The sequence below is a fragment of the Zosterops lateralis genome (genome assembly GCF_965231275.1).
Source record: "Zosterops lateralis genome assembly, contig: HAP1_HAP1_SCAFFOLD_225, whole genome shotgun sequence".
In the NCBI taxonomy this organism is placed as follows: Eukaryota; Metazoa; Chordata; class Aves; order Passeriformes; family Zosteropidae; genus Zosterops; species Zosterops lateralis.
The window spans coordinates 24,994-40,895 of record NW_028154468.1 but is presented as its reverse complement, the minus strand read 5'-3'; the positions used below and the strand labels follow the sequence as shown (position 1 = coordinate 40,895).

At 35.8% G+C, this 15,902-nt stretch overlaps 1 protein-coding gene across 2 annotated transcripts in view; it reads left to right on the top strand.

The window, feature by feature from the left end:
• Window positions 1-6,205: 6,205 nt before the first annotated feature.
• OXA1L (OXA1L mitochondrial inner membrane insertase) overlaps window positions 6,206-15,902 on the top strand; it is a 29,494-nt gene continuing 19,797 nt past the window's right edge. For both annotated transcript variants that reach the window (XR_014592684.1, XM_083885640.1), the window contains exons 1-5: window positions 6,206-6,283; window positions 6,395-6,478; window positions 7,399-7,479; window positions 9,266-9,434; window positions 14,507-14,650. Coding sequence is in view for 1 of the 2 variants with exons in the window: in XM_083885640.1 (XP_083741766.1) it covers window positions 6,233-6,283; window positions 6,395-6,478; window positions 7,399-7,479; window positions 9,266-9,434; window positions 14,507-14,650 (529 nt within the window). In the remaining variant the exon portion in view is untranslated. The remainder of the gene's footprint in view (window positions 6,284-6,394; window positions 6,479-7,398; window positions 7,480-9,265; window positions 9,435-14,506; window positions 14,651-15,902) is intronic.

The following is a 15,902-nucleotide window of genomic DNA, read 5'->3' as shown; positions in this document are numbered from 1 at the left end:
AAATCACCCCAAAATCCCCCAAATTTGCCTCAAAAATCCCTCAAAATTCACCTCAAAAAACTCCCAAATTCACCCCAAAAATCCCAAAAATTTCCTCAAAAATCCCTCAAAATTCACCCCAAAATCCCCAAAAATTTTTCAAAAATCCACCAAAAATTCCTCAAAATTTGCTTCAAAAATCCCTCAAAATTCACCCCAAAAATGCCAAAAAAATTCCCCCAAAAATCCCCCCAAAATTCCTCAAAAATCCACCAAAATTCACCCAAAAAACCCCAAAAATCCATCAAAAATATGCCAAAAATCCCTCAAAATTTGCCCCAAAAATCCCAAAAACTTCACCACAAAAACCCAAAAAATTCCCGCGAAAAATCCCCAAAATTCACTCCAAAAATCCCCCAAATTCACCCCAAAAATCCATCAAAAATTCACCCCAAAAACCCTTAGAAAAAACCCCAAAAATCCACAAAAAACTCCCAAATTTTCCCAAATTTTCCCCAAAATTCTCCCAAAATCCACCCAAAAATCCCCAAATTTTCCCCCAAAAATCCCCAAAATCTGTGAAAAATTCCCCCCAAAATCCCCTCAACATTGCCTCAAAAATCCCCAAAATTCACCCCAAAAATCTCCCCAAAATCTGTCAAAAATTCCCCCAAAAATTCACCCCAAAAATCCCCCAAAATTCATCCAAAAAAATCCCCAAAATTCACCCCAAAAATCCATCAAAAACTCACCAAAATTCACCCCAAAACCCCCGAAAAATCCCCAAAATTCCCACCAAATTCCCCAATTTTCCCCAAATTTTCCCCCAAATTTCCCAAATTTTCCCAAATTTCCCCCAAAATTCCCCAAATTCCGTTTCCTCACCAGATGGTCCCGAAGCAGCCGGTTCTCCTCCTCAGCACCTCGGGGTAATAAAACATCCTCAACTGCCCCAAATTTAAATAAATTTGAATAAATTTAAATAAATTTGAATAAATTTGAATAAATTTAAATAATATTTGGATTTTTTTCAGTGGATTTGGAGGGTTTGAATTGAGTTTGGGGGGAAAAAAGGAGGTTTTGGGTTAAAAAAAGGGGGAAAATTTGGGTGGAAAAATGGGAATTTTAAAGTGAAAATTAATTAGGGATAATTAATTAAAATAAATTAATTTTATTAATTAATTTTAAAGGGATATAAATATAAATATTATAAATTTATATATAAATATAAAAATAAATATAAATATTGTAATAAATAAATATTTTGTTGTGTTTAAATAATTAATAATATAATTAATATATTTAAATAGATAATTAATATAACTTATAATTAATAAATATAATTAATAATTAAAATATTTAATATATTGATAAAATAAACGAGTTTAAATGGACTTAAATTAATATACAGGAAATAATTAATTATAATAACTTAATTAAGTTAATTAATTTTAAAGGGGTTTAAATAAAAATATTTGGATTAATTAGGAAGAGTTAATTATATTAAATTAATTTAATTAATTAATTTTAAAGAGGTTTAAATCAAAATATTGCAATAAAAATATAATTATTTTATTGCGTTTAAATAACTAATAATATAATTAATGTATTTAAATAATTTAGTAAATTAATATAATTAATGAGTTTAAATGGACTTTAATAAATTAATATATAGGAAATAATTAATTATAATAAATTAACTTAATATATTTAAATAGACTTAATAAATTAATCTAATTAATGAGTTTAAATGGATTATAATAAATTAATCTACTGGAATAATTAATTATATTAAATTAATGAATTAATATTAAAGGGGTTTAAATAAAAATATTTAAAATATTTAAATAAAAAATTTTATATCTTAAATACTTCAATCTATTACACAAATTTATACTTTTAAATATTAAATATTTAAATATTCGACTATTAAATTAATTCCAACTCTATTTAAATAATTAAATTTATTTAAATTTGTATTAATAGATCATTATTTTCAAATCTATTAAGCAAGTAAATATAAATAAATTTAAAAACCGTGTTATTCTATTTCTATTTGATTTATTTAATAATTTTAAAAACCCTTGAATTCGAAATTTAATTATTTGGAAAATTAATTTTTTTTATAATTGGAAAAAAAGGAATTTTTGCCTCAAAAATCCCCCGTAAAACTTCAATAAAATTGGCTTTAAATGCGCCAAATTCAACAATCAAAAAACGTTTAATTAATTAAACAACTGTTTAATAAATTATGTAAATATATTTAATAAATTTATTTGTATTTAATTGTATTTAATTAACGGGTAAAATTGGAGATTAAAAAAGGGAATTTTTGACTTAAAAAAGGAGCCAAAACCCCTCAAAATTTAAATAAAATTTGCTAATTCTAATAAATATTAAATAAAAATTAATAAAAATTAATAAAAATTAATAAATATTAAATAAATATTAAATAAATACTAATAAATACTAAAAATATCAATAAATTATTATTAAATTTGAATAAATTACGTCAATATTTTAATTATTTAAATAAAAAACGGGATAAAAAGGCAAAAAAAGCCTCAAGAAAAGACCCCAAAAACCTCAAAAAGCTCCAAAACTTTCCCCAAAAATTGAATAAATATTTAATTAATTAAATTTAATTTAATAACAAGTTAAAGGACTTTTAATTAACTTTAAATTTTTAAAATTTTGTGCCTCAAAGAAGCAAAAAAACCACTTTTGAAATCAATTAAATTCAACCAATTAAACGCTTTATAATAAATATTATTAAACTGAGCTCAAATTAAATTTAACTGGATTAAATTTAATTAAAATTAATTTAATTTCAACAAATTAAAGCGCCTAAAACACAAATTGGTCCCAAAAAGGGACAAAAACCGCCCCAAATTTAATTAAAATTAAAAATCCCGAGGGAAAAGTTGCTTAAAATTCAGTAAATTTGAGGCGATTTGGGTTAAATTTGAGGCAAAAAAAAGGGTTTAAAAAGCGATTTTTGCCCTAAAAAACCCTCAGAGAAAACCTGAAGCGCCTCAAAATAAAAAAGAAAAATTAATTAATTAAATCAATCGATTAAATAATTGGCTTTAAAATAATTAATTGGCTTTAATTTATTTAATTGGCTTTAAACCCCCCCCAATCTCGGGTCGGATTTTCCCCTTTTAAAACCCAAACCAGCCTCGAATCGCCCCCGGCGGGGCCAATTAACGCTTTAATTAACGCGTTAATTAATCGCCGCCGCTCCCCCCACGCCACTGATAAATTAATTAAACTAATTAAGTTAATTAAATTAATTAAATGAGGGAATGAAGCGTTTAAATCGCCGCCACAGCGCCCGAGCTTCGACCGCCGCCACCTCCGGACTGAGCCTGAAGGGGCCGCGCCGCCTCTTTTATCACCTCGGTGGCCCCGCCCCTTTTTTCGCGTTTCAACCAATCACGACGCCGCTCACCACAGGAGGCCCCGCCCTTTTTCCCGCCCTTCTTTATCCCGCCTTTTTAGCTTCCAGCCAATCAGCGCTCGGCTTTCCCCTCGGCAACGGCTGCTGTCCAATCAGAGAAGAGGTGTGGAAAACGCGGGAAGCGCTCAGCCAATGGCAGCGCCGGGCGCCTCACGGCGGGCGGCCAATCAGAGCGCGGCTGCCGTGAGGGAAGAAGGAGGGGGGGAAATGGCGGCCGCCAGAAACCGCGGAAGCTTTGAAGGCTCCGGGGGAGTTTTAAAGACGATTCAAAGTGAATTTTTGAGGGTTTTGATGAATTTTATTAAAGATTTGAGGGATTTTGAGGGGTTTGGGGGAGATTTGGGGGAATTTTGGGGGGTTTTAGGTGAGTTTGGGGCGGAAATTTGAGGGATTTTATTTTTAGGGGTCCCGGGTGGGTTTGGGGAGAGATTTGAGGGGTTTGGGAGGGATTTTTATTAAAGTTTTGAGGTATTTGGGGGTTTTTTGATGGATTTTGTTGAGATTTGGGGGATTTTGGGGTGAATTTGGTGGATTTTGGGGTGAATTTGAGGGATTTTTTGGGTCCCAGTTGGGATTTGTGGGGTCTGGGTGAGTTTTGGGGTGAATTTCTGGGATTTTGGGGCTCCCAAGTGAATTTTGGGGTAAATTTGGTGAATTTGGGGTTGAATTTTTTGAATTTTGGGGATAATTTGGTGAATTTTTGGGATAAAATTGGAGATTTTTGGGGCTGCCAGGTGAATTTTGGGGTGAATTTGGTGGATTTTGGAGCGAATTTAGTCAATTTTGGGGATTTTTGGGGATCCCATGTGGATTTTTGGGGTAAATTTGGTGGATTTTGGGGCTTCCAGATGAATTTTGGGGTGAATTTTTTGAATTTTTGTGTCTCCCGGGTGAATTTTGGGGTAAATTTGGTGAAATTTTGGGGCTCCCAGGTGGAATTTGGGGAAATTTTGGGGATTTTAGGGTGAACTTGGTGGATTTTTGGGTTCTCTGGTGAATTTTGGGGTGAATTTGGTGGATTTTTGGGGTGAATTTTTTGAATTTTGGGGAATTTTGGAGACCCCTCATTTGCATAGAAACAGGCGTGGCCAAACACGAAATAAAACCATTTAAATTCTCTCAAACAAACTTTATTTGCATTTACAGAATTAATTAATTAATTGATTTTCCAGGTCTAATTTGCATAAAGCACGTGGCCCCGCCCCCATTTCCATATAAGGTCAGCTCATTTGCATAACGACCTCTGACCCCAAAATGGCCCAAAAATGACCTAAAATTACCCAAAAATGACGCAAAAATGACTCAAAATGACCCAAAAATGGTCAAAAAGTGACCCAAAAATTGACCCAAAAATGACCCAAAATTGAGTCAAAAATCACCCAAAAGTGACTAAAAATGATCCAAAAATGACCCAAAAATGACCTAAAAATGACCCAAAAATGACATAAAAATGACTCAAAATGAGCCAAAAATTACCCAAAAAATGACCCAAAAATGGCCCAAAATTCTCCCAAAATTGGCCCAAAAAATGACCCAAAATGCCCCAAAATTACCCCAAAAAATCTTCAACATTACACAAAAATTACCAGAAATGACCCCAAAAATGCCCCAAAAATGCCCCAAAAATGACCCCAAATCACCCAAGAATAACCCCAGAAAATGACCCAAAAATGACCCAAAAATTACCTAAAAAAGACCCAAAAAATGACTCAAAAATGGTCAAAAAATGATCCAAAAATGAGCCAATAAATGACCCAAAAAATGACCCAAAAATGACCCAAAAATTGACGCAAAAATGGCCCAAAAATGACCCAAATTAACCGAAAAACAACCCTAAAAATGCCCCAAAAGCCCCAAAAATGCCCCCAAAAACTCCCATTAAAAATTGGTCTTTTCAAAACCCCAAAAAACCCCCCAAAAACCTCCAAAAAATCCCCCAAATTTCACCCAAATCCTCCCCAGTCCCTCCCAGTATAAACCAGTAACCCCCAAAGCCCAAACCAGTCTAAACCAGTATAAACCAGTCTAAACCAGTATAAACCAGTATAAACCAGTAACCCGAATTCCCTCCCAGTTCATCCCAGTATAAACCAGTAAGGGAAAAATACACCAAACCGGTATAAATTCAATTCCCGGCTCTCCCCTCAGGCCGCGCCCCTCTGAGGGCTGCCCCCACTCAATATGGCGCACTTCCCGCCTTTTATACAAATGCGCACGCTCAAACCGCGCGCTCCTATTGGTTGATTCAATTCCCGCCTCTCCTCCTGTGGCCACGCCCCTCTGAGGGCTGCCCTCACTCACCATGGCGCTTTTACCGCCTTTTATGCAAATACATACGCAAGCGCTCAAACCGCGCTCTCCTATTGGTTGATTCCATTCCGGCCTCTTCCCCTACGGCCACGCCCCTCTAAGGGCTGCCCCCACTCAATATGGCGCTTTTCCCGCCTTTTATGCAAATGCGCACGCTCAAACCGCGCGCTCCTATTGGTTCATTCCATTCCCGCCTTTCCCCTTTGGCCACGCCCTTGTGAGGGCTGCCCTCACTCGTTATGTCGCATCCCGCCTTTTATGCAAATGCGCATGCGCACGCTGAAACCGCGCGCTCCTATTGGTTGAGTTGATTCAATTCCCGCCTCTCCCTTTTGGCCACGCCCCTCTGAGGGCTGCCCTCACTCACCATGGCGCTTTTCTCGCTTTTTATGTTAATGCGCATGCGCCGCTTCACGCCGACCAATCAGAAGCGGCGATTTTGGCGGCCCCGCCCTCCTTCCCCTCTCCCCTCAGGCCGCCATGATGGCGGCGGCGACCCCGCGGCTGCTGCTCCGCGCCCTCAGGGCTCAGGTCGGCCCCTAAATCGCTTTATTTTCAATAAATTTTCACTTTTTAAAGCGGGTTGTGAGGTAAAAATGAAAGTTTTTGAGGTTTTAAAGGGGATTTTTTTGCTTCCCGCAGAGATTTCGGGGGCCCGTGTGGAGCTGCGGAGCCTCCCCCGGGCTGGGCCTGGCCCTGAGGGGAGTGGCGAGCGCGGGAGCGCAGGTAAAGGGGAAGAAATAATTAAATTAGAAACAAATTGGGGATTTTTGGGGAAATGTTGGAGAAATTGGGGGGGTTTTGAGGGGAAAATCTGGGAAAAATGGGAAAAATCGGAGGTTTTTGGGGAGAAAATCGGGGATTTTGAGGGGGAACCGTCGGATTTTTGGGGGGAAAATTCGGATTTTTTTGGGAAATTTGGGATTTGGGGAGAAAAATTTGAGATTTTGTGGGAGGAAATTGGGAATTTGGGTGAAGAAAATGGGATTTTGTGGGGAAATTTGGGGATTTTGAGGGGGAAAATTGGGATTTTGGGGGAAGTTTGGGAAAATTGGGGGTTTTTGTGAGGAAATCTGAGATTTTTTGGGGAAAAAAATCCGAATTTTTGGGGTGAAAATCGGGGATTTTGGGGAAAAATTTGGGAATTTGGGGAAAAAAGGGGATTTGGGGGAAAAATTTGGGGATTTTGGGGGCAAAATTGGGGATTTTGGGGAAAAATTTGGGATTTTGGGGGGAAAATTGGAGATTTTGGGGGGAAAATTTGATGTTTTGGGAGGATTTAAGTGAAAATTTGGATCTTGAGGGGGAAAATTGGGATTTTTAGGGAAAATTTTGGAAAATTGGGGATTTTTTTTGGGAAATTTGGGACAAAATGGGAAAAATGAGGTTTTGGAGGAGAAAATGTGGGATTTTGGGGGGGAAAATTCGGGTTTTTGGGGGAAATTTGGGATTTGGGGAGAAAAATTGGAGATTTGGGAGAAAAAATTGAGATTTTGGGGATAAATTTTGGGTCAAATTTTGATGATTTTGGTGAAATTGAGGAATTTGAGGGTCAAACTTTGGGATTTTTCACTCGAAATTTGGGATTTTTGAAGTCAAAATGTGATTTTTTTTATTTTTCACCCCCTTTTTTTTGGTTTTTTCAGGTCCCTCCTCCTTCCCCGACCCCAAAACCTGAAAATTTGGGGGAAAATTCCCCAAATTTGGGGCAGCCCCAAATTCAGGAGGTGAGTTGGGGGATTTTTGGGGTAAATTTGGGGGATTTTGGGTAAAAAAATTGGTTTTTTTAGAGTCAAAATTTGATTTTTTTTTGTTAAATTTGGACGTTTTTGGGGTGAAATTTTGGTGGTTTTTGGGGTCAAATTTTGGGGTTTTTTGGTCAAATTTTCAGGTTTTTTGAGGTCAAATTTTGGGGCTTTTCTGTATCAAATTTTGGATTTTTTTAGGGTCAAATTCTGGGTTTCTTTGGGGTCAAATTTTGGTTTTTTTCTGTCAAATTTTGGGGGTTTTTTTGGGTGAATTTTGGTTTTTTTTTCTGTCAAATTTTAGGGTTTTTTAGGGTGAAATTTGGATTTTTTTCTGTCAAATTTTTTGGTTTTTTAAATCAAATTTTGGGGATTTTTTTCATCAAATTTTGGGGTTTTTTGGTGTCTCTTTTCAAGGTCAAATTTGGGGGTTTTGGGGTCAAATTTTGGGTTTTTTTCTGTCAAATTTGGGGATTTTTTCTGTCAAATTTTGGGTTTTTTTGGGTCAATTTTTTTTTGTTTTTGGAGTCAAATTTGGGGTGTTTTTTTCTGTCAAATTTTGATGGTTTTTGGGGTCAAATTTTGGTGTTTTTTTCTGTCAAATTTTGATGGTTTTTGGGGTCAAATTTTTGGTTTTTTTTCTGTCAAATTTTGGGGTTTTTTTGGTCAAATTTTGGTGTCAAATTTTGGGGTTTTTTTGGTCAAATTTTTTGTGGTTTTTTTTCTGTCAAATTTGGGGATTTTTGGGGTCAAATTTTGGGGTTTTGGGGTCAAATTTGGTGTTTCTTTAAAATCAAATTTTTGGTGTTTTTTGGGGTCAAATTTTTGGGGTTTTTTGGGTGAAATTTGGGGTTTTGAGGTCGAATTTTGGGAGTTTTTTTGGTTGAATTTTGGTGGTTTTGGGGTCAAATTTTGGGGCTTTTTTGGTTAAATTTTGGGGTTTTTTAAGGTCAAATTTGAGGCTTTTTGAGTCAAAATTTGGAGTTTTTTTGGAGTGAATTTTGGGGTTTTTTTGGGGTCAAATTTTTGTTATTTTGAGTCAAAGTTTTGGGGGTTTTTTGGGGACAAATTTTGGATTTTTTTGGGGTTTTTTAGGGGTCAAATTTTGGCAATTTTTCTGTCAAATTTTGGCAATTTTTCTGTTAAATTTTGGGGTTTTTTGGGATTTTTGGGGTCAAATTTTGGGTGGTTTTTTCTGTCAAATTTTAAGGTTTTTTGGGGTCAAATTTTGGCATTTTTTGTGTCAAATTTTGGGGTTTTTTTTGCTTAAATTTTGGGGTTTTTTTGATGTCAAAATTGGGGATTTTTGGGTGAAAATTTGGGGTTTTTTTGGGTCAAATTTTGGTGGTTTTTGGGGGTTAAATTTTGGTTTTTTTTCTGTCAAATTTTGGGGCTTTTTGGGGTGAAATTTGGCTTTTTTTTGTGTCAAATTTTGGGGGTTTTTGTGTCAAATTTTGGGGGTTTTTGGGGTCAAATTTTGGGGGTTTTCGGAGTCAAATTTTTGCATTTCTTTTGGTCAAATTTTGGGAGGTTTTGGGGGTCAAATTTTGGGTGTTTTTTTCTGTCCAATTTTGACGTTTTCTGTCAAATTTTGGGGAATTTGGGGTTAAATTGGGATTTGGAAGAAATTTAATGTTTGGAGGTCGAATTTTGGTTATTTTGGGTCGAATTTAGTCGATTTTAACTCAAATTTTGCTGTTTTTTACATAAAAACTCTGATTTTTTCACTGAAACTCCCAATTTTTTTGCCTTTTTTCCTCTTCTTCAGCCTCTTCCTCCCTCCCCAGCCCCAGAAATTTCGGAATTTTCGGGGATTTTGGAGCCCAGGCTGGAGGAGCTGGGCCTGGGGGGCTCCAGCCCCGTGGGGCTGATCCAGAACCTGCTGCAGTTTCTGCACCTCGACCTGGGGCTGCCCTGGTGGGGCGCCATCGCTGCAGGTGGGAAATTTGGGAGGAATTTTGGGGAAATTTGGGGGTTTGGGGAGAAAATTTGGGGAAATTTGGAGAAAATTTGGAGAAAATCAGACAAAATTTGGGATTTTGGGGGGAAAAAATCGGGATTTTTTGGGGAAAAATTTGGATTTTTGGGGAGGAATTGGAGAAAATTTGGGGGTTTGGGGAGAAAATTGGGAGTTTTGGAGGAAAAATTGTGATTTTTGGGGAGGAATTTGGGGGAAATTTGGGGAAAATCAGAAAATTTGGGGGAAAATTGGAGAAAATTTGGAGAAAATCGGATGAAATTTGGGGAAAATTTGGGATTTTGGAGGGAAAATTTGGATAAAAATGGGAGAAATTTTGGGTGAAATTTGGGATTTTGGGGAGAAAAATTGGGATTATTTGGGGAGATTTGGGGGAATTTGGGATTTTGGGAAAATTTGGGGGAAAAATGGAGAAAATTTGGGGAAAATCCGAGAAAATTTGGGGAAAATCGGAGAAAATTTGAGTGAAATTTGGGATTTTGGAGGGAAAAATTGGGATTTTTGGGGAGAAATTTAAGGAAAATGTGGGGAAAATTTGGATTTTTTTGGGGAAAATTGGGATTTTTGCGGAATTTGGGGTTTAAAGGGAAAAATTGGGGTTTTGGGGGGAAATTTGGGGGAAATTTGGGATTTTTGGGGAGGAATTGGAGGAAATTTGGGGAAATTTTGGGGAAATTTGAGGAAATTTGGGGTTTTGGGGGAAAAAAATCAGGATTTTTTTAGGAAAAATTTGGATTTTTGGGGAGGAATTGGAGAAAATTTGGGGAAATTTGGAGAAAATTTGGGGTTTTGGGGGGAAAATTGGGATTTTTGGGAGGAAAAATTGGGATTTTTGGGAAAATTTCAGGAGGAATTTTGGGGAAATTGGAAAAAAATTTGGGAAAAAATTGGGGTTTTGTGTTGGGAAATTGGAATTTTGAGGAGAAAAATCTGGGATTTGGGAGGAATTTGGGGTTTTGGGGGGAAATTTGGGGAAAATTTGGGATTTTGGGGGAAAAATGGAGAAAATTTGGGGAAAATCAGAGAAAATTTGAGTGAAATTTGGGATTTTGGGGGAAAAAAATTTGGGTTTTTGTGGAGGAAATTTGGGATTTTTGGGGAAATTGGAGAAAATTTGGGGTTTGGGAAGAAAATTTGGAGAAAATTTGGGGGAAATTGGAGAAAATTTGGGGGAAATTGGAGAAAAATTGGGGAAAATCAGAGAAAATTCGAGTGAAATTTGGGATTTTGGAGGGAAAAATTGGGGTTTAAAGGGAAAAATTTGGATTTTTGGGGAGGAATTGGAGAAAATTTGGGAAAATTTGGGGGATTGGGGAGAAAATTTGGGGTTTTTTGGAAAAAATTGGGATTTTTGTGGAGGAAATTGGGGAAAAAATTTGGGTTTGGGGAGAAAATTTGGGGTTGAGAGAGAAAAATTGGGGAAAAATGGAAAAAATTTGGAGAAAATTGGAGAAAATTTGGAGAAAATTGGAGAAAATTCGAGTGAAATTTGGGATTTTTTTGGGGAAAAATTGGGGTTTAAAGGGAAAAATTTGGATTTTTTGGGAGGAATTTGGGGAAATTGGGGGTTCGGGGGGAAAATTAGGGGAAAAATGGAGAAAATTTGGAGAAAATCGGACAAAATTTGGGATTTTGGGGGGGAAAATTGGAATTTTGGAGGGGATTTTAATGAAAATTTGGGGGTTCAGGGCAAAAATTTGGATTTTGGAGGGGATTTTTGGGGAAAATTTCAAGTGTAGAGGGAAGAATTGGGGTTTTTGGGGGGAATTTGGGGAAATTTGGAGAAAATTTGGGGGTTTGGGGAAAAAATTGGAGAAAATTTGGGGGTTTTTGGGGGAAAAATCAAGATTTTTGGGGGGAAAATTTGGGAATTTTGGGAGGAATTTGGGGGGAATTTGGGGGATTTTGGGGAACGTTGGGAAAATTGGAGAAAATTTGGGAAAATTTGAGGAAAGTTCAGGGGTTTGGGGGGAAAAATTTGGATTTTTAGGGAATTTAAGGAAAATTTGGGGAAAATTCTGAGTTTAAGGGGGAAAAGTGGAGAAAATTTGGAGAAATTTGAAGAAAATTTGGGGAAATCGGAGAAAATTTGGGGGTTTGGGGGTAAAATTTGGACTTTGGAGGGGATTTTTTGGGATAATTTGGGTTTTTGGGGAAAATTGGAGTTTTTGGGGAGAAAATTTGGAGAAAATTGGAGAAAATTTGGGGAAAATTTGGGATTTTGGGGGGATGAAATTGGGATTTTTGGGGAGGAAATTCGAGATTTTTTGGGGAAAAATTTGGATTTTTGAGGAGGAATTGGAGAAAATTTGGGGAAAATTTGGGGAAAATTGGAGAAAATTTGGAGTTTTGGGGGGGAAATTGGGATTTTTGGAGGAAAAATTGGGACTTTTGGGGAGGAATTTGGGAAAAATTGAGATTTTTGGGGAAAATTTGGGTAAAATTTAAAAAATTTGGGAAAAAATGGGATTTTGGCAGAAAATTTGGTGAAAATTGGAAAAAATCAGGGAAAATTGGAGAAAATTTGAGTGAAATTTGGGATTTTGGGGGGAAAAATCGGGATTTTGGGGGGTTTGGGAATTTTGGGGGGAATTTGGGAAAATGTAAAAAATTCAGGGAAAATTTGGGGAAAATTGGAAAAAAAATGAGGAAAATTGGAGAAATTTTGGGGAGAAATTTGGGGAAAATTCAGGGTTTGAAGGGGAAAATTTGGATTATTTGGGGAAATTTGGGGTTTTGGGGGAATTTGGGCAAAACTGGAGAAAAATTGGAGAAAATTTGGGATTTTGGGGGAGAAAATTGGGATTTTTTGGGGAAATTTTGGGGGAAAATTTGGATTTTTTGGGGGAATTTGGGATATTTTTGTTAAAATCTGATTTTTGGGGGGAAAATTGGAGAAAATTTTGAGAAATTTGAGGTTTTGAGGGGGAAATGGAGAAAATTCAGGGAAAATTGGAGAAAATTTGGGGTTTTGGGGGGAAAATTTGGGATTTTTGGATGTTTTTGGGAAAAAAATTTCAGGATTTTGGGAGAAAATTTGTGGGTTTTTTGGGGACAAAATTTGAGATTTTGGGGAGAAAATTTGGGACAAAATTTGTGATTTCAAAGGGAATTTTAAGTAGAAAAAAATGGGATTTTTTTGGTTAAAAAATTCGTGAAAAAATTGAAATTTTGGGGGGGAAATTTGAGATAAAATTTGGGATTTCGGAGTGAATTTTCAGTAGAAAAAAATGGGATTTTTTTTGTTTCAAAATCTGGAAAAATTGAGATTTTTGGGGAGAAAATTCGGGACAAAATTCGGGGTTTTCGAAGGAATTTTAAGTCGAAAAACTGGGATTTTTTTTGGTAAAAAAATTTGTGGAAAAATTGAGATTTTTGGGGTAAAAATTTGGGATTTTGAAGGAAAAATTTGGGATTTTTTTGGGGGAAAATTGGGATAAAAATGAGGAATTTGGGGAGACAAAACCCAAAGTTGATTTTGGTTTAAAAATCACAAATTTTGCTTCAAAATTCACGTTTTTTACCCAAATTTTCTCATTTTATCACCAAATTTTTTGGGTTTTTTTTACCAAATCCATAAAATCCACCTGAATTTTGGGGATTTGGGGTCAAATTTTGGTTAAATTGAGGATTGAAAAAAACTGAGGCTGATTTTCGTCCAAAAATCACAAATTTTGCATCAAAATTCTCGTTTTTGACCAAATTTCTTTATTTTTTCACCAAATTTTTTTGGTTTTTTTTTACCAAATCCATAAAATCCATTTAAATTTTGGAGATTTGGGGTCAAATTTTGATTAAATTGAAGATTGAAAAAACCCGAGGCTGATTTTGGTTTAAAAATCACAAATTTTGCATCAAAATTCACATTTTTTACCCGAATTTTCTCATTTTTTCACCAAATTTTTTTGCCTTTTTTTTACCAAATCCATAAAATCCATTTAAATTTTGGGGATTTGGGGTCAAATTTTGATTAAATTGAGGATTGAAAAAAACTGAGGCAGATTTTGCTCCAAAAATCACAAATTTTGCGTCAAAATCCACATTTTTTGACCAAATTTTCTCATTTTTTCACCAAATTTTTTTGATTTTTTTTTTACCAAATCCATAAAATCCATTTAAATTTTGGGGATTTGGGGTCAAATTTTGATTAAATTGAGGATTGAAATGAACTGAGGCTGATTTTCGTCCAAAAATCACAAATTTTGCATCAAAATCCACATTTTTTACCCAAATTTTCTCATTTTTTCACCAAATTTTTTGGTTTTTTTTTACCAAATCCATAAAATCCACCTGAATTTTTGGGATTTGGGGTCAAATTTTGATTAAATTGAGGATTGAAAAAAACTGAGGCAGATTTTGGTCCAAAAATCACAAATTTTGCGTCAAAATTCACATTTTTTACCCAAATTTTCTCATTTTTTCACCAAATTTTTTGGGTTTTTTTTACCAAATCCATAAAATCCACCTGAATTTTGGGGATTTGGGGTCAAATTTTGGTTAAATTGAGGATTGAAAAAAACTGAGGCTGATTTTCGTCCAAAAATCACAAATTTTGCATCAAAATTCTCGTTTTTGACCAAATTTCTTTATTTTTTCACCAAATTTTTTGGATTTTTTTTTACCAAACCCATAAAATCCATTTAAATTTTGGGATTTGGTGTCAAATTTTGATTAAATTGAGGATTGAAATGAACTGAGGCAGATTTTGCTCAAAAAATCACAAATTTTGCGTCAAAATTCACATTTTTTACCCAAATTTCCTCATTTTTTCACCAAATTTTTTGGATTTTTTTTTACCAAATCCATAAAATCCACCTGAATTTTGGGGATTTTGGGTCAAATTTTGATTAAATTGAGGATTGAAAAGAACTGAGGCAGATTTTGCTCGAAAAATCACAAATTTTGCTTCAAAATCCACATTTTTTACCCAAATTTCTTTATTTTTTCACCGATTTTTTCAGGATTTTTTTTCAAATCCACCCGAATATTTTTTTAATTTATAAATTTAATATTTTTCTGTGTTTTTTGCAGGCACAGTGGGAGCCCGGGTGCTGCTGCTGCCGCTGGTGCTGCGGGGACAACGCGAGGCCGCGCGACTCTCGCGGCACCTCCCGCAGCTCCAGAAACTCTCGCAGCGATTGGCCGAGGCCCGGCGGGGGGCGGATCCCAACCAGGGTGGGCGGGGATGGGATTGGGGGGTGGAAATTGGGTGGAAATTGGGTGAAAATCGGGTGAAATTCGAGTGAAAATTGCGCAAAAATTGGGTGAAATTTCGTCGAAAAACTGTCAAAATTTTGTCAAAATTTGGGCAAAATTTGATCGAAACTTGGGTGAAAATCGGGCAAATTTGGGCGAAATTTGGGCAAAATTCGTGTAAAATTTTGGGTAAAATTCAGGTGGAATTTGAAATTCGGGCGAAATTTTGGTGTAATTTGGGTGAAATTTGCACAAAAATTGGGTAAAATTTTGTAAAAATAGCATCAAAATTTCGTCAAAATTTGGGCAGAATTCGGGTGAAAATTGGGAGAAAATTGGGTGAAATTTGGTCAAGATTTGGGTGAAATTTGGGCGAAATTTGGGCAAAGTTTGGATGAAAATTGGGTGAAAATCGGGTGAAATTCGGGTGAAAATTGAGCGAAATTTGGGCGAAATTCAGGCAGAGTTTGGGAGAAATTTGGGCAAAAATTGGGTGAAATTCAGGTGAAATTTGGGCGAAATTTAGGTGAAAATTGGGTAAAATTTGGGCAAAAATTGGGTGAAAATTCGGGTGAAAATTGAGCGAAATTTGGGCAAAATTTGGGTGAAATTTGAAATTTGGATGAAATTTGGGTGAAAATTGGATGAAATTTGGGTGAAATTTGGGCAAAATTTGGATAAAATTTAGGCAAAAATTGGGGAAGATTCGGGTGAAATTTGGGTGAAAATTGGGCGAATTTTGGCTGAAATTTGGGTGAAATTTGGGCCAAATTTGGGCGAAAATTGGACAAAATTCAGGCGAAATTTGGGTAAAATTTAGGCAAAAATTAGGCAAAATTTGGGTGAAATTTGGACGAAATTCGGGCGAAATTTGAGTGAAATTTTGGTGAAATTTGAGCGAAATTCGGGCAAAAATTGGGAGAAAATTGGGTGAGATTTGGGTGAAAATCGGGCGAAATTTGGGTGAAATTCAGGTGAAATTTGGGCAAAGTTTGGATGAAAATTGGGTGAAAATCGGGTGAAATTTGGGTAAAAATTTGGGTAAAATTGGGGTGAAATTTCGTTGAAATTTGGGCGAAATTTGGGTGAAATTTGGATGCAAATTGGGTAAAAATCGGGTGCAATTTGGATTTAAATTGGGTGAAATTCAAGTGAAATTTGGGTAAAAATTCGGGTAAAAATTGGGTCAAACTTGGGCAAAATTCGGGTGAAATTTGGGTGAAATTCAAGC